Below are 26,648 nucleotides of genomic sequence, written 5' to 3'. Positions count from 1 at the left end.
AATAACTGTATTTCAGATTAAAATTAGTAAATAGTAAGTTTAAAAACACACAGTTGTCTTTTAAATTAGGTTAGTGTAGTCTAAGTGTCATCATCAATGTGATCCTTCTCTGCGAAATGGGTAAATATATGAATGCATTACACTTGGAGAACGATAACAAGAGGACATTTTTAGTTTTTTATAACCGTTTTCTGCAAGCTTGATTCTGATTAGCCAATCCATTGTAACTGTGTTGTAACCGTAACTCCACTGGCCTCTAGTTAACCCAATAAATTGATTCAAATTTATTTATTTATCTTCCATTTGCTCCATCACCATAACATTTTCTTTGATATTGATGCATAATTGTTTTAATTTAATATAGTATTTATTTATTTAAATACATTGCATATCTTGGAGAACGATAACAAAGAGGAAATATTTCAAATAACAAATTTCTGGAAAGCTTGATTCTGATGGGTCACTCCACTGTCTCTACAAGTAAGCCCATAAAATAAATCCTATCTATCTATCTATCTATCTATCTATCTATCTATCTATCTATCTATCTATCTATCTATCTATCTATCTGTCTGTCTGTCTGTCTGTCTGTCTGTCTGTCTGTCTGTCTGTCTGTCTGTCTGTCTGTCTGTCTGTCTGTCTGTCATCAATCTATCTATCTATCCATTTGTTCCATCACCCTACAAACCTTTGATTTGAACATTTGACATTGATGCATCATTTTTAAAGTTTACAAACATTGGCTGTTTATTTATAACAAGCTAATAAATGTTCAATTGGTGAACATTAGTTGCCTACATACATACATGAGCAGTAATAAGCTGACATCGCTAGATTAAGTGTGGTCTCGTGATCTGGTTTTCTGCTGTTGATTATGTTTGTCTGCCTGAATTTTACTTTCACTTTGTAAACCAATATCCCGGAAGCAAAGGAGAAGAGGAGAGAATCGGCGTTATGTCACACGGTATGATATACTGATGTACTTTCGTGTTTCTGGTCAGTGTTAAACGTGTTTTTTCGGTAGTAGGTGAAGTCTAATGGTTGAAGTCAACAAAGGAACAGAGCAAAAGTTGCGTCCATCCGACTTGAATTGTAACTAACGAATGGAAAAGTCTTGCCAAAGGGAAATGTACAGCGCAACAAACTGCAACTTTTCGCCTACTGACGTTAATCATTATTAATTTGTATCTGTCGGTTTTCTCGGATCTACTTTTTTTCTGTGGGTTTTCATTTCAATTCTCACTTTTTGAGCGTCGGGAAATAGCGATTTGAAGACTTAATGTTCGCCACTTCCGCAATGCTCCAGACAGAGTTATAAAGTTGTAGCCTATTTTTCTGTTGTTCTAAGGGAAGTGGTAGAATAGAGGAACTATGGCTACAGCATCGAGCCTGAGTCTCATGAAGCCAACAGACCTGATCAAGAAAGAGCCTTTGGATTATGGAGGGTTTGGGGAAGTGTACCTGTGTTACCACAAAACACTAGGCCAGGTGGTGTTAAAGACAGTCTACACTGGACCGCCTCGCATCGGGTGAGTAACAGGCATGTCTGGGCAAGAACTCGCTTCTTTATGCTTTGTTGACTTTAATAAATTCCATTTAAAGGCTTAGTTCATCCAAAAATTAAAACCATCCCACAATTTACTAATGTATCACTCGAAAATGAAAATTCTCTCATTGTTTTCTCACCGTCAAGTTGTTCCAAACCTGTATGAGTATCTGCTGAACACAGAAGGAGATATGTTGAAGAATGTTTGTAACCAAACTGATCTACTGATGGAGACTTCCATAGTAGGGGGAAAAAAATACTATGGTAGTCAATCTGTAGATCTGTTTGGTTACATACATTCTTCCAAATATCTTCCTTTGTGTTTAGCAGAAGAAAGAAACTCATACAGGTTTGGATCAACTTGAGGGTAAGTGACCGATGAGAGAATTTTTTTATTTTTGGGTGAACTTTCAATTTAAGGGTGAGTAAATGATGGGATGATTTTGTGTGTGAACTAACACACTTTAATATGACTGTGTGCCAGGCGCCAGAAGCAGTCTCTCCTGGATGAAGGCAGTCTGATGAGCAGACTCAACCATCAGCGAGTGGTCAAGCTGCTGGGTGTGATTCTGGAAGACGGAGACTATTCTTTAGTGATGGAGCTCATCCCGAACGGAAACCTGCTCAGCATGCTGGAGACGGTGAGACTCGCTGACTCTGCGTAGCACTTTTACGACAAAATGTACATCAAGTTTTGCACTTTTATTTGAATGTGACCAGTGTGACATCGAGTGTCCAAAGACAATCTGAATGTACTTGAAATTTTACAATGATTTCTATTTCAAGGACGCTCAACATCTGTAAAGTTATTTTGGCACCTTGATATAAAATGCAGCATCAGTTAATGTTCTTTTCAATTGCCAAATGAACATTACTACTATCCGAGTTGAATTCTTTAAAGTCAGCTTGAAAGTTGCGCTAGTGTTTTCTTCCCTGACGAGGGTTGCAAAATTCCTGGAATTTCCAAAGTTGGAAACTTTCTGGAATTAACGGAAATGTGTATAATATAATATATACACTCACCGGCCACTTTATTAGGTACCCCATGCTAGTAACGGGTTGGACCCCCTTTTGCCTTCAGAACTGCCTCAATTCTTCGTGGCATAGATTCAACAAGGTGCTGGAAGCATTCCTCAGGGAGTTTGGTCCATATTGACATGATGGCATCACACAGTTGCCGCAGATTTGTCGGCTGCACATCCATGATGCGAATCTCCCGTTCCACCACATCCCAAAGATGCTCTATTGGGTTGAGATCTGGTGACTGTGGAGGCCATTTTAGTACAGTGAACTCATTGTCATGTTCAAGAAACCAATTTGAAATGATTAGAGCTTTGTGACATGGTGGAAGTAGCCATCAGAGGATGGGTACATGGTGGCCATAAAGGGATGGACATGGTCAGAAACAATGCTCAGGTAGGCCGTGGCATTTAAACGATGCCCAATTGGCACTAAGGGGCCTAAAGTGTGCCAGGAAAACATCCCCCACACCATTACACCACCACCACCAGCCTGCACAGTGGTAACAAGGCATGATGGTTCCATGTTCTCATTCTGTTTACGCCAAATTCTGACTCTAACATCTGAATGTCTCAACAGAAATCGAGACTCATCAGACCAGGCAACATTTTTCCAGTCTTCAACTGTTCAATTTTGGTGAGCTCTTGCAAATTGTAGCCTCTTTTTCCTATTTGTAGTGGAGATGAGTGGTACCCGGTGGAGTCTTCTGCTGTTGTAGCCCATCCGCCTCAAGGTTGTGCGTGTTGTGGCTTCACAAATGTTTTGCTGCATACCTCGGTTGTAACGAGTGGTTATTTCAGTCACTGTTGCCCTTCTATCAGCTCGAACCAGTCTGGCCATTCTCCTCTGACCTCTGGCATCAACAAGGCATTTCCGCCCACAGAACTGCCGCTCACTGGATGTTTTTTCTTTTTCGGACCATTCTCTGTAAACCCTAGAGATGGTTGTGCGTGAAAATCCCAGTAGATTAGCAGTTTCTGAAATACTCAGACCAGCCCTTCTGGCACCAACAATCATGCCACGTTCAAAGTCACTCAAATCAACTTTCTTCCCCATACTGATGCTCGGTTTGAACTGCAGGAGATTGTCTTGACCATGTCTACATGCCTAAATGCACTGAGTTGCCGCCATGTGATTGGCTGCTTAGAAATTAAGTGTTAACGAGCAGTTGGACAGGTGTACCTAATAAAGTGGCCGGTGAGTGTATATACCATTATCCATATAAAACAATCGATTAAAGTTCTACTCACCAATAAATCAAAGTCAAAAATGACATTTTAAAAATTTGTATTAGTTTGCATGCATAACTGCTTATGGCCAAACAAAATGTTTATATTTATATAAATGATCCCACATTTCCAGTCAAGGGTATGCGTGTGACGTCAGCGCCGGCCAGAGTGACTGCGGTCACACACACTGAGTGGCAGAAACACTGAGCGGCAGTGTTTGTTATCAGCGTGAATGCCTGAAAAACACACAAAACAACATCGATCACTGCGATTCACAGAAACAACTGGAGAGCGAAGGGATTTGCAGTTATTCATTGTCTGTCAATATGCTGAATTTAGGGGTAGGATCATACCCTATATATTAGTATATTGATAATTCATCAATTAAATATTTACCATCGTATTTTCTGCATAATTAGACGTTTTTAAATAAACAAGTTTTAGGGCTGGACGATATAATGATATAACATTGATATAAGTGATCACATAGATTTGGACTTATATTGTATTTATATAAAGCGTTCACAGGCAAATTTGCTTTATGTATGTCCATGTATTTCACATATAAATGTCAGGAAACACGATTCCTGCTGCATGTCAGTATCCACGGATCACTGGATCTTTGGTAAGTTGTAAGGAAAAATAAATCGAGTCCAAACTTTAGTTTAAACGATAATCGTTTGTTTTACTCGCGTTTTCGCAGTTTCGGAGTGTGTTCCCGCGGGAAAGTGACGTCAATGCATACCCGATCTATTAATTCCCATAAATTCCCGTTAAGTTTCCAACTTGGACTATTTCCAAAATCCCCCAGCTTAAATTCCCATGGAAAGTTTCTGGAAATGCATTGCCTAACTGTGACGTATATCCAGGGTGGGATTTGCTGGGGGGACGGGGGGGATTTCCCCTCCTCCGGGATAACATTCATCCCATTCATTGAACATTCATTGGAGTTTATGAATAAGTGTTTTGGCACACCTGGCTCGAGTGGCGCTTTGCATTGTTCTAAAATTAGGTTAATTGTGGCATGTTAAATTAGCGTTCGATGAACGCGCTGGGATTTTCTTTTTCTCATAACAGTGAACAACTCTGTTGTTTTTGGTCATATAGATAAGAGTAAGACATCTTCTTTTATTTGTATCTTTATGCTTTTGTAAAATAAAGAAAAAAGAAACAGACGGTAACACTTTACTTGAAGGGGTGTGCATACGACTGACATGACACCTTCATAATCATAACATGACACGTCATGAATATGAAGGAGGTTTCATGCATGGTTACGGCAACTGTCATTAAGTGTCATTCGCTCAATTATGACATTTTGAAAGCAAGTATGACATTGTTTGAGATGTGAGATGAGATGCAGATATGAGATGTCTTTGTCATGACAACTTGACATAACCAAGAGAACATAAATTGTCATAGATATGTCATAAACATGACATAGCAGATTAATCATCAAACTTAAGAAAGCACTTAGCTTTATGGGTTAACATTACATTAAACTGTCAGGTGGTTGGTTTTGACATTGGCTGTCATGAGGCCATTATAACTGTGTCATGAATATTTTTCTTGACCTCAACTACAGTGGTACACATTGAATTTGTCATTAAAATGTCATTTAATGACATTAAGTAGTTTCTTATCTACTGAAGCTAAGTAGTTTCTTAAGTTTGATAATTAATCTGCTATGTCATGTTTATGACATATTTATGACAGGTTATGTTGTCGTGGTAATGTGAAGGTGACATAACAAAGACATTTCAAACAATGTCATATTTGCATTAAAAATGTCATAATTGAGCGAATGACATTTAATGACAGTTGTCATAAACATCCATAAAACCTCCTTCATATTCATGATGTGTGTCATGTCATGATTATGAAGGTGTCTTGTCAGTCTTATGCACACCCCTTCAAGTAAAGTTACCAAATTATATATATAGAAAGCTTGAAATGTAAAATTAATGATGTAATCCATATGAAACCAAGGAGACACAGTGCTTCAGTGAGGAAAGGAGAAGGCATGAGAGGGGAATGTCACTACACTTGATGAATTAAAGTGTAAAAATGGATTCAAATATAACTTTTTCAAAAATGTTCCGTTTTTGTTTCATTAAAGTTTATAATTATTCTACAAATGTTACTTTAACAGCTGCTTATAATACCCACTGTGGTTCGTGATTTTATTTTCAAAACTTTCATAAAGTTTAGCTTTTTTTCACAAATCTGAAAAAGTTGAGCTTTTTTCCCTGTGTATATATCCGTGTAGCGGCTTCTTAAACTAGAACAACAGTAGAGAGGAGATGCTGCGAGACAAAGCGTATGTTATGGTGGTGAAAGATTACGAGGCGCATGAATAAACAAAAAATAATGATGTGCATGGATGAATCATTTATATGGAAGCTTATGTGTAGCAATATTCAATTTAAAATGTAATATGCAAAATGATAATGCAATATGTAAAATGACAATGCAATATGTAAAATGGAAATGCATTTCTGTATTTAAATTAACATTTTCCATTACATTTGTGCAACGTTTGGTGAAAAATGAAAATGATAATTCAATTATATAATTTACATTTGCCATTTCATACATATGTTTTAATATGTAAATTGAATACATATTTTAACGCTTTATAAGTTGCAAAATAAAAATGAAAATGTATTAAAGAAATTATTAGATCTGTTTAAAATGTTCAAGCAAAAACTGTAGCAAAATGATCATTTAAATGTTATTTTTCTTAATTGCATTTACATTCACAGTTAAGACACTTGCGATTGCATTTTCATTAAATGTCCCGCAATGAATGTAGCAAAATTCAATGTGCAAATTGAAAATGCATTCCGAGCCGATCACGCCCCTGCCCCGCCCCCTCCCTCCCGCTCGCTCTTGTCAATCACTGTGTGAAGTTGGCCCCGCCCCCACCCAATGCAAAACGTCGGCAAAATTGGCTCAATCGTTTTTACTTCATTTGTGCTGTTACTTTGCTTTATTGTTTGTTCTGCTTCGATTTTTAAGATATTTAAAGAATATTTATAGGTCATTCTGAGGTCACCCAGCCCCCCACATCCTCCAAATAAAATAGTCTCGTTCGTTTGTGCCGGTTGTGGCTTCGGTTTTTAAAATATTAGACCAATTATAGACGATGGCATCAAAACCCGTCAGATTCCGTGATGACCCTATATACAGTATTTATAAATATCTGATCAATATGCTTTATAAAATAGAAAAGGGAGATGGTTAAACATCACATGAGACACTTTATTGAACATTACAGTCAGTTATGAAGAAATAAAGAGCGGTCAAATTTTTTGGAAGAGCTGAATTTGACCCATCATATTCTGTGATCTCAGAGTAGGTGCATTTGTAAAGAAAACCTGTAGGATCTCCAACATTATTGGGTAATTATAGTTAATAGTAATAAGAATAAAGTTAAGCATATGTGTATCAGACAATGAGAATATTTAATACAAAACGAAACAATCATTAACAGAGTCCTGCATCAGACAACGACAGCGCAGCATAATGTTGACATCAAACGGGTGATACTGATAAGGCAGAACATTCTCCCACACGGTCCAACAATGCACTGGTATCACCTGCAAACGCGTAATAATCCTCGGAAACACTACAATTTCTCTGTTCACGCTTCCCTTCATCTACCAGTAAATTTACGCTCGTATCAGCTCTGCCGCCGCCATGTTTCCTTCCAACACCTCAAAATGTTGCCGAGCCCCGCCTTGACGCAGTGATTGACAAGAGCGAGCGGGAGGGAGGGGGCGGGGCAGGGGCGTGATCGGCTTGGAATGCATTTTCAATTTGCACATTGCATTTTGCTACATTCATTGCGGGACATTTAATGAAAATGCAATCGCAAGTGTCTTAACTGAGAGTGTAAATGCAATTAAGAAAAATAACATTTAAATGATCATTTTGCTACAGTTTTTGCTTGAACATTTTAAACAGATCTAAAAATTTCTTTAATAAATTTTCATTTTAATTTCGCAACTTATAAAGCGTTAAAATGTGTATTCAATTTACATATTAAAACATATGTATGAAATGGCAAATGTAAATTATATAATTGAATTATCATTTTCATTTTGCACCAAACGTTGCACAAATGTAATGGAAAATGTTAATTTAAATACAGAAATGCATTGCCATTTTACATATTGCATTGTCATTTTACATATTTAATTATCATTTTGCATATTACATTTCAAATTGAATATTGCTACACATAAGCTTCCATACATTTACTGTATAATAAACACTGCAATATTCCATAAAAAAAAGAGAAGATTTGTCCATTTTTGATTTCATCGTGACTCTGTTTCTATCCTCGTATTTTAGCCGAGTCAAATATTGTTTGCTTCATTACCTGATTTGCATAATTCCTTTAGTTTACTGGGCAATTAGGAAACCAATTGCAGTTCATTTTAAGAGAATTTTCTCCTCAGTTTTGAAGTGGTGCACTTAATAATTTCCTCATATTGTTTGTTCCAGGTGACGGTTCCAATATCTGTGAAAGGAAGGATCATTCTGGAAATCTTGGAGGGAATGGTTTATCTCATGGAGAACCAAGTTATTCACAAAGATCTAAAACCCGAGAACATCCTGGTGGACAAGCATTTCCATATAAAAGTATAACACTTACCTCTTGATTCCCCAAAAAACACCCTTTGCAATATAGTTAAATATTTAGACCTGTTTCATATTAAGGCAAGACACTACAGGCAATTCTTCTTCTTCTTCTTCTTCTTCTTCTTCTTCTTCTTCTTCTTCTTCTTCTTCTTCTTCTTCTTCTTCTTCTTCATGCACAGGTCAATTTGGCATTTGTGCTGTTTCAGACTAGTGGACAGAAAACATTAAAAAATAACGGTAACGCTTTATTTGAAGAGGTGTGCATAAGACTGACATGACACCTTCATAACTTGACATGACACCTGTCATTAATATGAAGGAGGCTTTTTTGCATGTTTATGACAACTGTCAAGTGTCATTTGCTCAATTATAAAAAAAAAGAATGCAATTATGACATTGTTTGAGATGACATTGACATTACTAAGACAACACAACCTGTCATAAATATGACATAGCAGATTAATTATCAAACTTAAGAAACTACTTAGCTTTATTGATTAACATTACATTAAACTGTCAGGTGGTTGGTTTTGACATTGGCTGTCATGAGCCATTTATAACATTTTAATGACAAATTCAATTTGTACCACTGTAGTTGAGGTCACGAAAAATATTCATGACACAGTTATAATGGCCTCATGACAGCCAGTGTCAAAACCAACCACCTGACAGTTTAATGTAATGTTAACCCATAAAGCTAAGTGGTTTCTTAAGTTTGATAATTAATCTGCAATGACATGTTTATGACATATTTATGACAAGTTATGTTGTCTTGGTAATGTCAAGTTGTCATTACCAAGACACTGACAGGTTATGATGTATTGGTTTGTCATAATTGAGCGAATGACACTTAATGACAGTTGTCATAAACATGCATAAAACCTCCTTCATATTCATGACGTGTGTAATGTCATGATTATGAAGGTGTCATGTCAGTCTTATGCACACCCCTTCAAGTAAAGTGTTACCAAATACACTTTTAAGTGTTTGCACTTTATTTACGTCTGTATATTTCAATTACAGTGCATATTTTTAAAGGTTGTTTTTCAAAATAAGTTTCCAGTAACACTTTATTTTACAGTGTCCTTGTTACACATGTTACATGTAGTTACTGTAGTAATAACTATAAATTATGCATAATTACATAACCCTCAACCAAACCATAATCCTAACTCAAACTCTAAAGTAAGTACATGTAGTTAATTATTAATACTCAGTACTTAAATGTATAATTACACTGTAACACGGACACCTTAAATAAAGTGTAATCGAGTTTTCAGAAAAATGTATTGCAATTCTTAATGTAATCAGTCAACTTGGGAAGTATGATGATAACTATTAGTTAATATTTTTACCCTATTGACCTGTGATGTCTTGCCTTAAATGAAAATAATTATTAATAGATTAGATTATGGTCTGATATGGTACCGCAGCACCAACCTCATAAAAACAAGACAAAATTATGACTTGTATCATAATCATAATTGCTATTTTGAGCTTAATATTTCGCAAATGTGTCTCGTCAAGCAGCTGATAACGTCTGTAGTATCTTCCTGCAATATTTTGTCATTGCAATATAAAAAATAAAAAAAATTGCAAAGAGAAGAAATATATAGTATATCGCAAGCATTTTTGGGATATCGCATATAAACTACGATAGAAACACATTTACCAAATAAATCCCTCGATGCGCAACAAAAAAACTCATGTGACTTTGCCTCAACAGATTAGATTGGATAACTAATCAAACCAGCGGACCAATCGCATCGCACAGCATCTTAAATGTTGGTTTAATCATTCTGAAATTACTGAGCCAAAGACTGAACCCGAAATCGCCCCCTATACCCTCATTTGGGCGTTATTTGAGGGGACAGCCATTTGTATTGGTGTCCCAAACCCCAGTGGACGTCAGTGAGTGCACTTATTCAATCCCACATTGCACCGCAATAACGAGTGTTTGTTTGTTTTGCATCAGATAGCAGATCTGGGTCTGGCCACATCTGAGGCGTGGAGCAAGCTGACGAAAGAGGAATCTCGCAGACAGAGTCGCCTGGGAAAGAAGTCGTGTTTGCGCGGCGCCGGCACGCTGTGCTATATGGCCCCGGAGCACCTCGGGAGCATACACACCCGCTCCACCGAAAAATCTGACGTCTACAGTTTTGCCATAGTCGTTTGGGTCATCCTCACGGGCCGTGAGCCGTATGAAAGTGAGTCTCGTTTCAGAACAACTTCCTTCTGTGGAAGGACAATGTTAGCACTGCTCTTTTATATATGCCAGAGAGTCTTTTTCAGGGTAATTTTCATTATTGCTGTCAGTTTAAACAGCACAGTTCCTTATTCTCAAAGAAAAAAAGTAGGGTCCCTGATATAACACTTAGAAAAAAATTATATTAGCCTCATGTACATTTATTTGAACCAAAACAGCCATGATATAGTTTAACATGACCATTTCCTACAATAAAATAGTCCTTTTTTGCTGCCATTGTGCTTTTAAGGCTATGTAAATGCATGCAAACCCTATTAAAGCAACACTAAGTAAGATTTTTTACCTTAAAATAATGTTTCCAAAATCGTTTCAGTGGTTCATTAAGTCGTGCCATGGTGAAAGGCACTTCTGGATTCGCTTTGCGGTCCTTTATCTGATAAATCCACGCTATGTAAGATTGCCAGATCGGGTCGCGTTTCTGTAGTTCTAATGAGACATAAGAAAACTACAAATTTGACTTGCTTTACGGCAAGCGTTACAAAAGTCATTATTTTGTTTTTCTTCGTTTCTGATGTCGCAATACATCATACTTTCATGAAATCATGCAACATACTCTTCCTTGTCTGTGGACATCGTTCGTTCCAAAGCCGGCGCTGGATAAACAGCGAGCGTGCGTGCGAAAGTAGGATGCGGAAGGCTAAATTATTTACCACAGCGGTAATGGACAATTCCGCTTCCAACCTGTAGGGCGACCGCAGAGGAAAAGTTACTTGGTGTTGCTTTAATATTTGCCCTATAACAAGCTCAAGGCCAGTATTTAACCAGAAAGTGTTTTTTCTGTTACTTCAGATGCCAGAAGTGAGGATCAAATCTGCCACTGTGTGTGTCAGGGGGAACGGCCCAATGAAGCGCTAATCCCGAGTGACACACCTCAAGAGATCATAGACCTCATGAAGACGTGCTGGAAGGAGGAGTGCAAGGACCGCCCCACATTTAAAGGTAGAAGCACTGAAGTTTTATCCTCAAATGAATGTTTTGTCACACGTGCCAATGCGAGTGAATTGAGAATATTTACCAACCACAAATCTTCCTCACCAGACATGTTTTGCAATATTTCTGTCAATTTAGCACGTTCATTTACAATCTTTGGGATAAATGGTTCCAAGAACCTTAAACACACATGGAACCTTTCCATTGCGTAAAAGTTTCTCAGTAGTGGAAAGGGGTTCTTTAGATTACTCAAATGGGAACAGTTCTCTGGGGAGCCAACAGGACATGTAATGCCCTTTTTTTAAAGTCTTGATTTTGTTTTTGTGCTCTACTAGAATATGTTTCATTTTTAACTGGAACTTCAATGCTACATCTGGTTTCATCATGGGATGCGCCCATGGGGTTGACATGCTTTTGACTCCGGCTGTATATTTCGTAGAGCATATTTATGATTTTCCCACTATGTTTGGTGAGGCAGGCATTCCCTCAGCATGGCGTAGCGGGTATTGCTTCCCCATAGCATCAATACCAAACGCAGACCACAGACGTTACTGTCACCAATGCCATCTTCCAATGATTATTGGCTTTTGTTTACACACTGGTGGCGTTCCCCATAGTGTCAATACCAGATGCAGTGTCTTGTTTACCTTCTCATACGCAACACAAGCGGTTTTCATGCTTGAATGTTCAGAAACACTAGCTTGACTTCGTCATACTCATATTCTAGTCAGACTGTGAGTCTGATGCTGCTCAATAGGGCTTTGATTATGAGGCGTGTCTTAACCGAACCAGGAAAAAAATAAACTTGATGCACTCAATTGGATAGACCTACAACCAATCAGAGCAACGCAGTAAGTCTTTTTCTTATGAGCTTTGATAGTTGTCAACAGAACTACACGCACGCTGGAAGAATTAGTAAAATAATGAGTGTTGCTTCTTTTACTTGGTCCTCCATGAGTGCGACCAAAGGAGAAACCACAACGACCACAGTGTTTTCATTGCGTCCCATCTTCTTAGCGACCATCGGAGCCAGCTGATAAAATAAACTTTTGCCGAATCCCGTAGGAAGGACGGCAAACACATCTTTCCGATCGACAAATGCCTTGATTGCAGTTCTCTGTTCGTCTATTAAAATGAATGCGCTGTCGATTGCTTTTACAACGGACGCGATAGCGGGATCTGTACATCTCAGTTCTCCACCGGCAGTCATCTCTGAGGGAAACCAGTTCAACCCAAGCGCTCTCTGATAACGTGATGATTACGTAACTGCAGATCATCTGTCCATCATCGTATAAAGCCCGCCCTGGCAATTTGATTGGCCCGACTAGTTCTGAACCGATCATAATTACTCCTCAATGGATCGAGTCCAGACCGAACTTCCCGACCAAAAATGTTGTGGGCGGGGTTCGGGCTGGCATCCAGGCAACAGAAACACATTACTTTTCACAAATTTGACATTGCAGCTCCTCTCTTCCCAGTCTGTCAGTAACGCTCTGTTTAGTTCCTGTCTCTATGAAGTCCCTCCTTCTGAGAAGCACAATGTGCTCTGATTGGTCAACCACTTCCAGCATGTCCCGCCCCTTACCAAAAATACAAGTTTCAACGCGCTACACTACTAACTAACTCAACCAGGCTCCGACCCTTTGTTTTGGATATGCCTTGGGCGGGAATTATTTAAATGAGGAATATTGTAACGTCTTCGTTCCCGGAACAAATATCAAGACTACAATGGGGGTGTTTCAGAGAGTTCAGAAACAAACAGCAATATTACACATTAAAGAAAGTTGAATATGTAAAAAAGCAAACAATTATCGTTCATGGTGTAAAGGGCCTAAATTCTTTATTTGTTTTATAAGTTTTATTTGCTTGCCAAAGCCGGTTTGTAATTGCATTTGGCACATGTTGACTGTTCATTTTGGGCCTGGATTACATTGTATCCAAAAACCAGTTCAGTTCAGATTTTCAATTAGTTTGTTTGTTTTATTTTTTAATTTCTTTTTACAGATAGCTATGAGAGCTTGTTACCGTTTTACAGAGAAAAGCTGGAACCAAATGTAAAAGCGGATTTGGAAAGTCTGATGGTAAGTTTTTGTTGTTGTTGTTGTTGTTGTCTCTCAGCTTGTGTGTCAGGTGAATCTGTCAGTGTTGAAATGTCCCAAAATAATCACTCATTTATTCTTTTAAAGGTTCCTAGGCCTGCTGAGATTATTACATAATTGCCTGAGCACAGAAATTCCCTGAAATATACATAATAAATACTTAAATATATGTTTAAGTATTTAGACTTCAAAATGATAAAACATTTTAATAGTATACAAGATTTGTTTTATGATCGTTAAAGGAAATCTACGGAGCCCCAGAAGGGACATGGTGGTGGAAAAATATGTGGTGGAAGGAAACAATATATTTCAATGCTTGTGTATTTTCTCGCAAAACTTTTGCGTTCCCCTTAGAAACTTTGCTTTTGCTCACAAATAACTCAACGCAAAAGCATTAAAGGGATAGTTCACCCAAAAATGAAAATTAGCCCATGATTCACTCACCCTCAAGCCATCCTAGGTTTATATGACTTTCTTCTGTCAGACGAATACAATCAGAGTTATATTAAAAAATATCCTGGCTCATCCAAGCTTTATAATGGGAGTGAATGGCTGTTGATATTTTGAAGCCCATAAAAGTGCATCCATCCATGATAAAAGTGCTCCACACGGCTCTAAAGGCCTTCTGAAGTGAAGCGATGCGTTTGTGTAAGAAAAATATCCATATCTAAAACTTCAAAACGAACTTGACGCATATGACGTAATGACGAATGCGGGAGCGAAGAGGATAGAGCAAAACAAAACACCGATCTAAATTATAAGAATACAATAAGCTCTTTTTAAGCAATTCATGTATTCATAGAAGCCATTATTTAACCTAGACATTATTTTGTATTTTTTTGTACAAATACAATACTCTCTGATTTAAGACAAGTTTATTTAAAGTCTATTTATTTAAAACTCCTTTTCATTTTTTTTTATACACTGACAAAACTCATACGATATTGTTTTCTGTACGTGTTTCTGCATTATACTAACACAGTGTCCAGTGCAACTTACAATAGAGGAACATGAGCATGATCATATTTGTCTTTGCTCTTTTAGAGTTGGATACAACCTAAAGGTGAATTTTTAAAGAGTTAACCGTGTCCCCTTCCATTTGAATCATTCTGATTCGCAAAATGAATCGTAATGTTTACATGACCGTTAAATAAAGTGATCGGGTTGATTAAATCAGAATAGATTTTTTAACATGTGCACACTGCAAAAATGTACAGATTTTCCCGCTGTTAACACGTACTAACCGTTCTCCTACATTGCTTCTTTTCCTTGTTTTAAAGAGCAGACTTGATATTTATCTATTCCGGGTGCTAATTTAGGAAACGACGAGCACAAAAAGCTCTGTGCCGTGCTGCTTATATTTATCAAGCAGTAAAAGCGCCCCAAACAAGCAGTGGATGAGAGTCCGAAGCAAGGACTGATGGGACGATGTTGTCCTGCTCCACTTCACAGACGCTGAGTGGAAGGAGAATTTGTTGCAAACTTCTTTCAATGGAAAGTAGCTAAAGCCTGCTCGAAAAGTTGCCAGATGGCGTCATACACGAATTAGCATTACGTAATTGCGTAGTATTTGCATTAAAGACTACATGTTAACCAGCTCTCCCTTCCAAACTGTTAATCTGCACTAAAATCTTACTTATCAGGGCCCGTGTGAACACAGCTATTGAAAAGAGCAGACTCCGTATGATTCATTCGTGAATTGGTCGTTACTAGACCATATTTCTTGAATTCACACGTCTACTTGAACTCATGTTGTGCACGTTTTGAAACCAGTCACATAATAATGACTGCATTTGTGGTAGAGATGCAGTCAGGAAGTGAAACATAGGATACAGTCGTGCTACCTGTAGTATTATTTATTTCATTACATTGCTTTGTTTTGCACAGAGATTGTATCAGGGCCCTGAGGAGCTTGTAGAAAAAATGAAATCCCTCACAACAGACTCGCTCACTCCTGAAGGTAAGCAAATGTATTCATAAAATGACGTTCATGTTGTGGATTTGCTGTTTTACTTCGGGGATCAGCAACCATTTGACATCAAGTGCCATTTTTGTTGTTTATCATTGTGACACCCATATAAATATTAGGGCTGTTAACGCGTTAACGCATGCAATTAATTTTTTTCAAGTTTAACGCGTTAAAATATTTAACGCAATTAACGCAGCATCCGTTCATTTTTGTCATCCTTGGGTAGCGTTACATTATATGATCCCGCTCTTATTCATGCAAATGCTTTTAAACCATTCGTCCTTCTTTTGTCACCTACTATATAGTATGGAAGTAGGCATGTTCGGATGCAGCGCATGTTTCGCTTTTAAATTAATTATTTTAGGTTTGGTGTTTATAATAAATTATGTTTATAATGAATGCCACTATAATTTATGTTTGCTTTATACTTGTATTTTTCATTCCCTTTCTGTTCGAAATACTGTTAAATTTAGAGGATTTTTGCATTCCCATTTGCTCCAGTTACAAAAGAAAAAATCAATAGCATTTCTATGACGTTAAAAAGAGGATAAAAATGTCAAGAGATCGATTACGTTGGTCAGAAGAGAGAGAGAGATGTCAAATTTGCTATCACTCCCTCAGCCGTTGTATTAAACACTTAAGCAGCAGTTTTCTGTAATTTAATGTCAAGGTAATGCATCATCAACACTGATTAATTTTTTTTTTTATTAATCATAACTAACATTTATTTTCCTTGCAGGAATAACATTTATATGCTTTTGAAACCTAAATGTTTCCAAACACTTTGGTCAAAGTCAGTCAGTGTGTGTCTGAATCAACCCCGAATATAACAAAAGGGGAAATTAAACGTATAAATTAATTTTATAAACTCATGACTTTGAGTAACAAAGTAAAGCTTCTACCTAGTAACAGAAGGGTTTGCTGAATTATGCATATGAAGAACCAATAATATTGGAGAAAAATGAATAATTAAATATTATTTAAATCATGGCTCGCTCCATGGGGGATTCGCTGTGTACATGAGTGACAACACGGACTGAGTTTAAGTTGTTTCATAGTTTGTGATTTTTTTGTTATTTGCAACAATGGTCATTGTACTTGAGGCACAACAGATGCTCATATATGCAACGTTTCTTGTGTTTCCGCAGACCCTTCGCCATCTTCCAGAGACTCTCCAGCGCCCTTGAGGAGCTCGGACATCGGGCCGGTGGAGGCCAGCATTGAAGATCTCAGCTTCAGGACGGCTGAAGAGTCTCTCCTGGAGATGGACGCAGCTCCTCCCAGCTCTCCACATCTGGAGCTGAAACTGGCACAAGAGTACAACTATCACAAATATGGCAGTCGAATAGTCGATCAGCCAGACTTGCCATCGCACAGCGTCCATAATCCGCCCCCACAGCAACCGGCCAGTAGCAGGTGGGCCGGAGATGTGTCTGCTCAGATGTCTTCTGTGAAACCCACCACTTACCCAACCCCGCTGGACAATCTCTATCTGAGACCGGCTGCTGCGACTTCATTAGACAGTTCTCACAGGCAGGACTTTGCAAGTCAGCTCTCGATGTCCTATTCTGAGGTGGACAGACTTAAACATCCTCATCATCCAACATACGATCGTTTCAAGTCCTGCCCAGATAGTGGATCAGCAGCAGAGTCTTTCATACCGGATTCAAACCCTGGTCTGCGTTTTAACTCGCAACTCGTATGTCCTCCGTCTGACTCGGGTACAGTGAACAGTGAACATTAAGCTACTGAGTTGTTTTTCCTTGGAATGCCGTACTGGGACCGTACTTTTAACTTTTCTCCTCCTTTGTTTGCTTTTTCTTTAGGGTGGCCTGTGAACATCTCGAATGCCAAAGCAATTCAAATCGGGAATTGCAACACGATGAATTTGCGAATGACTGATAGCAGCCCATCATTCCTCAGCTCTTTATCCACTGGATCTGCCAACAGAACCAGATATAATGAGCTTCTATCGAAGTACGGTAAGACGTTCTCACGCTGCTTCATACCTAGTGAGTTGCTGTGGAAAGTTCAGGGTTACTTTTAAACAGTGATGGAAATAAACGGCGTTATCTTTTTCAGTTATGAGTAATCAAACAAATTACTGTTTCCACCGTTACCGTTACTGACAATAAAATGCGGCGTTACTATAATTGAGCTCACTGAAGCGGTTTTAATCCGAGTAGGCTCTCTCTCCGCCATAGGACCTGCAAAGTTTTTTCTCTGGTGTGTGTGTGTGTGTGTGTGTGTGTGTGTGTTTGAGGCGCCGGACTAGACAAAAGCAAAGCGAACGCCGAGAGCAAGTGTGTCCGAGAGCGAGTGTGTCCGAGAGAGCGCTCGACAGTGCGTGAGAGAGAGCGAGTGTGTCCGAGAGCGAGTGTGTCCGCGAGCGAGTGTGTCCGCGAGCGAGTGTGTCCGAGAGCGAGTGTGTCCGAGAGCGAGTGTGTCCGCGAGCGAGTGTGTCCGCGAGCGAGTGTGTCCGCGAGCGAGTGTGTCCGAGAGCGAGTGTGTCCGAGAGCGAGTGTGTCCGAGAGCGAGTGTGTCCGAGAGCGAGTGTGTCCGAGAGCGAGTGTGTCCGAGAGCGAGTGTGTCCGAGAGCGCGCTCAACAGTGCGTGAGAGAGAGCGAGTGTGTCCGAGAGCACGCTCGACAGTGCGTGAGAGAGAGCGAGTGTGTCCGAGAGCGCGCTCAACAGTGCGTGAGAGAGTGCGAGTGTGTCCGAGAGCACGCTCGACAGTGCGTGAGAGAGAGCGAGTGTGTCCAAGAGCGAGTGTGTCCAAGAGCGAGTGTGTCCGAGAGCGAGTGTGTCCGAGAGCGAGTGTGTCCGAGAGCGAGTGTGTCCGAGAGCGCGCTCGACAGTGCGTGAGAGAGAGAGCGAGTGTGTCCGAGAGCGAGTGCGAGTGTGTCCGAGAGCGAGTGTGTCCGAGAGCGAGTGTGTCCGAGAGCGAGTGTGTCCGAGAGCGTGCGAGAGCGAGTGTGTCCGAGAGCGCGCTCGACAGTGCGTGAGAGAGAGCGAGTGTGTCCGAGAGCGCGCTCAACAGTGCGTGAGAGAGTGCGAGTGTGTCCGAGAGCACGCTCGACAGTGCGTGAGAGAGAACGAGTGTGTCCGAGAGCGAGTGTGTCCGAGAGCGAGTGTGTCCGAGAGCGAGTGTGTCCAAGAGCGAGTGTGTCCGAGAGCGAGTGTGTCCAAGAGCGAGTGTCCGAGAGTGTCCGAGAGGTAGTGTGTCCGAGAGTGTCCGAGAGGTAGTGTGTCCGAGAGGTAGTATGTCCGAGAGGTAGTGTGTCCGAGAGCGAGTGTGTCCAAGAGCGAGTGTGTCCAAGAGCGAGTGTGTCCAAGAGCGAGTGTGTCCGCGAGCGAGTGTGTCCGCGAGCGAGTGTGTCCGAGAGCGAGTGTGTCCAAGAGCGAGTGTGTCCCAGAGCGAGTGTGTCCGAGAGCGAGTGTGTCCGAGAGCGAGTGTGTCCGAGAGCGAGTGTGTCCGAGAGCGAGTGTGTCCGAGAGCGCGCTCGACAGTGCGTGAGAGAGAGAGCGAGTGTGTCCGAGAGCGAGTGTGTCCGAGAGCGAGTGTGTCCAAGAGCGAGTGTCCGAGAGTGTCCGAGAGGTAGTGTGTCCGAGAGTGTCCGAGAGGTAGTGTGTCCGAGAGGTAGTATGTCCGAGAGGTAGTGTGTCCGAGAGCGAGTGTGTCCAAGAGCGAGTGTGTCCGCGAGCGAGTGTGTCCGCGAGCGAGTGTGTCCGAGAGCGAGTGTGTCCAAGAGCGAGTGTGTCCGAGAGCGAGTGTGTCCGAGAGCGAGTGTTTCCGAGAGCGAGTGTGTCCGAGAGCGAGTGTGTCCGAGAGCGAGTGTGTCCGAGAGCGAGTGTGTCCGAGAGCGCGCTCGACAGTGCGTGAGAGAGAGAGCGAGTGTGTCCGAGAGCGAGTGCGAGAGCGAGTGTGTCCGAGAGCGAGTGTGTCCGAGAGCGAGTGTGTCCGAGAGCGAGTGTGTCCGAGAGCGAGCGAGTGTGTCCGAGAGCGAGTGTGTCCGAGAGCGCCCGAGAGCGAGTGTGTCCGAGAGCGAGTGCGTCCGAGAGCGAGTGTGTCTGAGAGCGAGTGTGTCCGAGAGCGAATGTGTCCGCGAGCGAGTGTGTCCGCGAGCGAGTGTGTCCGCGAGCGAGTGTGTCCGCGAGCGAGTGTGTCCGCGAGCGAGTGTGTCCGCGAGCGAGTGTGTCCGAGAGCGAGTGTGTCCGAGAGCGAGTGTGTCCGAGAGCAAGTGTGTCCGAGAGCGAGTGTGTCCGAGAGCGCGCTCGACAGTGCGTGAGAGAGAGCGAGTGTGTCCGAGAGTGAGTGTGTCCGAGAGCAAGGTGCCAGGTCGTGCTGAAAAATGAAATCTTCATCTCCATAAAGCTTTTCAGCAGATGGAAGCATGAAGTGCTCCAAAATCTCCTGATAGCTAGCTGCATTGACCCTGCCCTTGATAAAACACAGTGCACCAACACCAGCAGCTGACATGGCACCCCAGACCATCACTGACTGTGGGTACTTGACACTGGACTTCAGGCATTTTGTTCATTTCCTTCTCCCCAGTCTTCCTCCAGACTCTGGCACCTTGATTTCCGAATGACATGCAAAACTGAGCAACAGTCCAGTGCTGCTTCTCTGTAGCCCAGGTCAGGCGCTTCTGCCGCTGTTTCTGGTTCAAAAGTGGCTTGACCTGGGGAATGCGGCACCTGTAGCCCATTTCCTGCACACGCCTGTGCACGGTGGCTCTGGATGTTTCTACTCCAGACTCAGTCCACTGCTTCCGCAGGTCCCCCAAGGTCTGGAATCGATCCTTCTCCACAATCTTCCTCAGGGTCCGGTCACCTCTTCTCGTTGTGCAGCGTTTTTTGCCACATTTTTTCCTTCCCACAGACTTCCCACTGAGGTGCCTTGATACAGCACTCTGGGAACAGCCCATTTGTTCAGAAATTTCTTTATGTCTTACCCTCTTGCTTGAGGGTGTCAATGATGGCCTTCTGGACAGCAGTCAGGTCGGCAGTCTTACCCATGATTGCGGTTTTGAGTAATGAAACGGGCTGGGAGTTTTTAAAAGCCTCAGGAATCTTTTGCAGGTGTTTAGAGTTAATTAGTTGAGCAAGCATGAGCAGCGCGTATTTTTTCGGCTTGCGTTAATCAATGAGTGCATGCATTCACACCGCGAGGAGGAGCGTCGCGTGAGAAGCAGTGAAGCCGGGGTTCGGCGCCGAGTCTATTGTTGTGCTACTCACGACATTTAAAGTGAAAGCAAAGCACTTTTGATGGAGAAAATAAATATGATTTCACACAAAAAGTGCCCAAAATGCACAGAATTTGCATGTCTAATGTGTTTTAACAAGAACTGGAGTAGCCTAGGCTAAAAGAAAATGAAGACTCAAAAGTATTTATACAAGATTTAGCCATTTAAACTTGTCTTAATTATTCAGTTTGGGTAAAACTATATGTTTTATTAATAAACAAAACGAGCAAACTAGTCAGAATATAAGCTTTCTTTTAGTTTATGTAATAGCCTACACACAGACATGCCCAAATCAAACCCGAGTTTACTTTTTTTTAATGTTTGCTGTCTTGTAAACATATGACTGAAAAGACAATATCAGAGCTGTTTTCTTGGTTGTTTTTGTTGTTTACCATTTACATGTAATTGTTGTATACCTCCCATCTTAACAAACTTCAAGAATCAAGTTTATTAATGACCAACTTCTAAAAAGAGAATGTTTCTTTGTAAATAAATGCGCGCACGCACGCACACACAACTTGTTTAAATACATTTATGTTGTTAATAAATAACAATAAATTGTTGTTGTACCAGCAATATTTCCAAGTTTTATTTTTCACTGTAGAAATTTCAAATGTCATGATTTGCCAATGCAAGAGAGTACCGGCACCTTTTCCCCCCCACTTCAAGCACTGGTATTATTTCAATAGTAAGATATTATTAATGTAATAAAATAGACATATATTTAATAATTGTGGGGTTGGGGGTCAGGTTTTTTTTTTTTTTTTTTTTTTTTACATGCCTGAATCCTATTGCTTTATATGTGTTTTGTTACAACTTTAATAAATGATTTTATTAAAGTTTTGTGAATTCAATTAACTAGACATCCTTTTTGACGGAAAAACACAGATTTTGGGAAACAAATAATCGAGATTCCTGCTGTGCCACATCTGATAAATGTCATGTGATTGTGTTGTCGTGAACAGAGGACCACACCGTGACCGAAGATCACCTGGAGCTCGTGCGGCAGAACGTCGGTGGGAACTGGAAGCAAGTGGCTCGTAAACTGGGTCTGACTGACATAGACGTGGACACCATCGAGCACGACTACGGCCGCGACGGCCTGGCAGAGGTGGTGCACCAGATGCTGGAGCGCTGGAAGATGAAGGAGGGTCTGCTGGGCATCACCGTGGGTAAACTGTGCCGCGCGCTGGAGGGCTGCATCAAATCCAGCGTCCTCCTACAGCTGCTGGAGTCCTGAAACACAGCCGTATGCCATACCTGTCAACATCTGGACTCCTAAATATGGGAGATCTGAACGGGGGGGAGGGGGTGTACATAGGATGTGATGTCTTCTTTGCACGATTTTTTTCCCCACCAAACTACTTCAGCGGAAATCCCGACCTAAAGAGTTTATTGGTCATGTGTATCATAACCTTAACCAATGAAATTAGCTGCAGGGCGGGATTTCCGCTGAACTGGTTTGCGCCATAGACGGTAAAGGTTTGCGCCCAGTGGGATTTTTTTTAAAAGATTAAAAATACGGGAAAATATTTAAACGGGATGATAGCGGGATAGCAAGGTAAAATACGGGAGAATCCCGGGAGGGTTGACAGGTACGCCGTATGCTAGTGTCATGATCCCGCTCTTCATCTAAAGGTGAACCTTTACAAGGCTGACGGAATAACATCCATCACTGTTACACAGTGTATTTTTTACTGGATTGGACACGTGTTGAATGCTTCAGCATAATGATTACAATTCTTTATAATGCTGTAAACACATCATAGCATGTCTTGAGTTCATTATTGGCCGTTTTTGGCAACTGCCATTTTCCATTTCCGTTGAATCGACCTTTTTAAGGAACACATGTATGATTTTCTGTTTAGTGATTTGTTTTAAATGAAATGCTGGTATGCAGACGGGTGACAAATGACATGGAAAACCAACACACAGTTCGAACTGGTGTATAAACGTTGCGTACGCACAAAATGGGCATTTAAAACATATGGGGATTTATAAAAATAAACTTGTCCGCACACTCTTATGCGAACGCACTCTTTAACTGAAGTGAGCGAAGTAATGAAGGAAACATTCGATACACATTTATATTTAAATATGCCACTCTCATTAATGGAGTCAAGCACTCAAATTACAATAAATCATTATCCAGGGCCTAGTTGTTCAAAAAGTTTAATCTGGATCAGAATGATCTATATTTGGAAATCCCATGTTTTGCTATCCAGGATCAGGTGATCCATCTTACTTTTGGGCCGGTTTTTCAAAGAAAAATAGGTTTGGGTCCCTGTGATCCAGATACACACTTTTCCAGATGACCAAATCTGGATTAGCAGTGCTCCAAATTGAGTTACATTTCACAATGTAGGATGCTAGTATGTAAAGAACAACAGGTAGAGGAGTCCGTGGCGGTCAACCTCTGGTGCTCCTCGCGGGCCGGTCAACAATTAACACGTCTTTCATTTGATTTCAATGAAATGAATGTACTATATTTTAGTTTGATAATGTTTTTTATTTAATATTTGTATTTTGGGGGGATTTTATGGTAGTTAATTATATTTACGCTGCAGTTATAATCCATTTCTTCATGTTTTGAGCATAGACCTGAACATGAAATTTCCAACTTAAATTGTCGTGACTCTTGAATGCTTCGTTTAGAGCACAGACTTCAGACTTTGAGCGCTTCTCTTTGAAGTGAAAAACGTTAAAAACATTTAACTTATGAAAAGTTACAGAATTTTATGTTTATTATGAAAAATGTGCAAAAATACTATTTTCAATCTTTATATGCCGCATATATTTTCAAAAAAATATTTTCAGAAAATCAAAGCCATAAATCTAAACAAGTTGTGTTCCAATATCCAAAGGTATCCTAATCTTACTGAAACGTTTTGAACAACACACACTGACGATATGATCCAGATCAAAACCAAGACTGGATTTTTTTATTTTTATTATCTAATCTGATCTCAGGATAATTTAGTTTTTTCTATTGAACAACTGGCCCCTGATGACTGGAAGACCAAATCATGGGATAAAGCTGATCAGTGTTGTATTGGTTTGCTGTGACCCAAACCATGCCAGCAAAATGTATTACAACCACCAGATTCTTTTCAGATCTGTATATATAAAAAAATTGAAATATTAAAAAGATTTTTTTTCTATTATGAAATCATTTTCTGTCTATTGTCTTCTATATGAAAAGTGCCCTTCTTCCATTGATCAGTATAGCGAGAGTATTAGACTAAGTGCCCTAATTCAGTGATATATATTTAGATTAGGGTCTAATTCTCACTACTAATTAAATATTAACTACAACTTCCCCTTAATAAACTCCTAATCACTGCTTATTAATAGTTACTAAGCTAGTTGTTAAGTTTAGGTGTTGGTTAGGACGGAGTATCACTGAACTAAAGAATAGTGTTGCCATATGTGTGTGTATATATATATTTCTCTAATGCACGTTGGCCACAGTTGGATCAGGGTGTCTCTTATCATTGCCCTGATGGAAGATCCAACCATGACCCATTATATGATTTCTAGCAGAGGCTGTCAAGTTTTCATTTTCATATCTGCTATAGTATTTGCTAGAATCCACGATGCCACGGATCTGAACAAGATGTCCAGGAAAAAAACAGACCCCCAACATTAAAGATCCAGCATTATATTTAATCATACACATGACATTTGGTACTCTTTATCCCTGTGTGCATCAAGCCCATCTCAGACAACAATATTTAGCTTTTTGTTAATTATTAGATAAAAAAATAAACATATCAATAAATGTAAACAAACTAGCATGTAAAATGCCTGGCGAGGCAGTGGCCGGTCCAGAAAGAGGATGTGACATCATCATGGATGAATCTGGAAGTTCATGAACTGGTGCTGATGACTCGCGGCTCCAGTCTAATGTAAACCCGTGAAGCAGCCGAAAGCACTGACTCGTCTCTGCTGGACTCTCTTCAGTGCATGTGACGACCTTCAGTTTAATCATGTGTTCAGGGTCATTGTTTTGTAGTCTTTTGCAATAAACTACCAACTTTTTTATTTATTTACGGTGCTTTTCACCCATTTACACTACCGTTCAAAAGTTTGGGGTCAGTGAGAATTTTATTTTTATTTTTTGGAGGAAAGAAATCAATTATCAAGGAATAATTAATTTGATCGAAAGTGACAGTAAAGACATTTATAATGTTACAAAAGATTCTAACCCTAACCCTATTAATCAAAGAATCCAAAAAAAAACAAAAAAAAAAAACTGTACAACTGACAGACCAACAACTGTTTCAACATTGATAATAATAATAAATGTTTCTTGAGCATCAAATCCTCATATTATACTGATTTGTGAAGGATCATTTGACACTGAAGACACTGACACTGGTGATGCTGAAAATTCAGCTTTGATCACAGGAATAAATTACACTTTACTATATATTCACACAGAAAACAGCTGATTTACACTGGAATAATATTTAATACTATAACTGATTTCTGTTGTATTTTTAATCAAATAAGCACAGCCATGGTTAGCAGAAGAGAATTATTTTAAAAGTATTTAAAATCGTACCGACCCCAAACTTTTGAACGGTAGTGTAGATAAAAGTAAAAACTGCAGAAATTGACATTTCTTGTTGTTAAAGTCTCCCTGTGGTGAAAATCCAGCTTTTAATGTTGTTTATGTGTCTATGTGGTGTTTTTAATATGCAGGTAATTTTATTAAATTGTGTTAAACTGTTTAAGCTGTAAAGCTATTAAATAATCATTTAGATATTCAGTTTACTGTTGGCTGTTGTTACACTGTCATCCTGAATATAACTTTACACTGAAAAGGTAGTAGGTAGTTACACACGTCTGTTCAGGACTAGGAAATTAATGGTTGTGCTAAACAACATTGTGAGTGAGTGTGTGCGAGTGTATGTGTGAAAGTGTGAGCAAGTGTATGTGTGAAAGTGTGTGTGTGAGAGGAGAGAGTGACTGAGTGTCTTAGTTAAAGAGTATTTGTGAGAGAGAGAGTGACTGAGTGTGTGCATGCGAGTGTGTGCAGAGAGAGTGACAGTGTCCGTGTAAAAGAGTATGAGTGAGTGTGTGAGTGTCTGAGTGAGCGTGTGAGAGAGTGACAGTGTCCGTGTGAGAGTATGTGATGGTGTGTGTGTGTGTGTGTCTGAGTGAGCTTGTGTGAGTGTGTGACTGGGTGTGTGTGAGAGTATGTGATAGTGTAAGTGTGTGTGTGTGTGTGTGTGCGTGTGTGACAGAGAGAGAGAGAGAGAGAGAGAGAGAGAGAGAGAGAGAGAGAGAGAGAGAGAGAGAGAGAGAGAGAGAGAGAGAGAGAGAGTAAAATCCAAATGCCGGCGTGATGAAATGAGTTCATTTATCTAAACAGCCGCTCTGAAGAAAACAGTGATGTCATCGTCTAGCTCAGGTCAGTTCTCATATAACAGCGTCAGTGCAGGACGATCAATAATAATGTTGAATATTAAGTGTCTCCAACTAAACACGCCAGAGGAGACAGTGGGGCCCCGGGGCCTATGCCATGAAGCCAGGTATGATTCCATTTATTTTGTGCCAACCCTGAGTTTGAGGCACCATGAAAGTGGCTGGGCTTTTAGCGTTGTTCATCGTATCTTGTGCTCTTGTGTTCTAGATCTCAAACCAAAACTGGACCCGATCAGCTGTGAGCAGCGTGACACATGACT

The 26,648-nt window shown here is 40.3% G+C and overlaps 1 protein-coding gene across 2 annotated transcripts; it reads left to right on the top strand.

Moving 5' to 3' along the window:
* The first annotated feature begins 909 nt into the window (after positions 1–909).
* ripk1l (receptor (TNFRSF)-interacting serine-threonine kinase 1, like) lies at positions 910–22,274 on the top strand. 2 transcript variants are annotated; one of them, XM_056265593.1, is made up of 11 exons: positions 910–964; positions 1,349–1,529; positions 2,031–2,187; positions 8,308–8,445; positions 10,421–10,652; positions 11,501–11,650; positions 13,646–13,722; positions 15,628–15,700; positions 16,858–17,430; positions 17,536–17,691; positions 21,921–22,274. In XM_056265593.1, exons 2-11 carry the CDS (start codon positions 1,372–1,374, stop codon positions 22,193–22,195), a joined length of 1,989 nt encoding a protein of 662 aa, XP_056121568.1. In that variant the 5' UTR covers positions 910–964; positions 1,349–1,371; the 3' UTR covers positions 22,196–22,274. The 2 variants fall into 2 exon arrangements, with proteins under 2 accessions (XP_056121568.1, XP_056121561.1); XM_056265586.1 differs by lacking the exon at positions 910–964 and having other exon boundaries at positions 978–1,529.
* Positions 22,275–26,648: the final 4,374 nt, after the last annotated feature.

This window comes from Rhinichthys klamathensis, unplaced genomic scaffold (genome assembly GCF_029890125.1).
Source record: "Rhinichthys klamathensis goyatoka isolate OS25496 unplaced genomic scaffold, OSU_Roscu_1.1 h1tg000011l_1, whole genome shotgun sequence".
In the NCBI taxonomy this organism is placed as follows: Eukaryota; Metazoa; Chordata; class Actinopteri; order Cypriniformes; family Leuciscidae; genus Rhinichthys; species Rhinichthys klamathensis.
The sequence above is the reverse complement of the archived record's forward strand: the minus strand, read 5'-3'. Positions and strand labels throughout refer to the sequence as shown.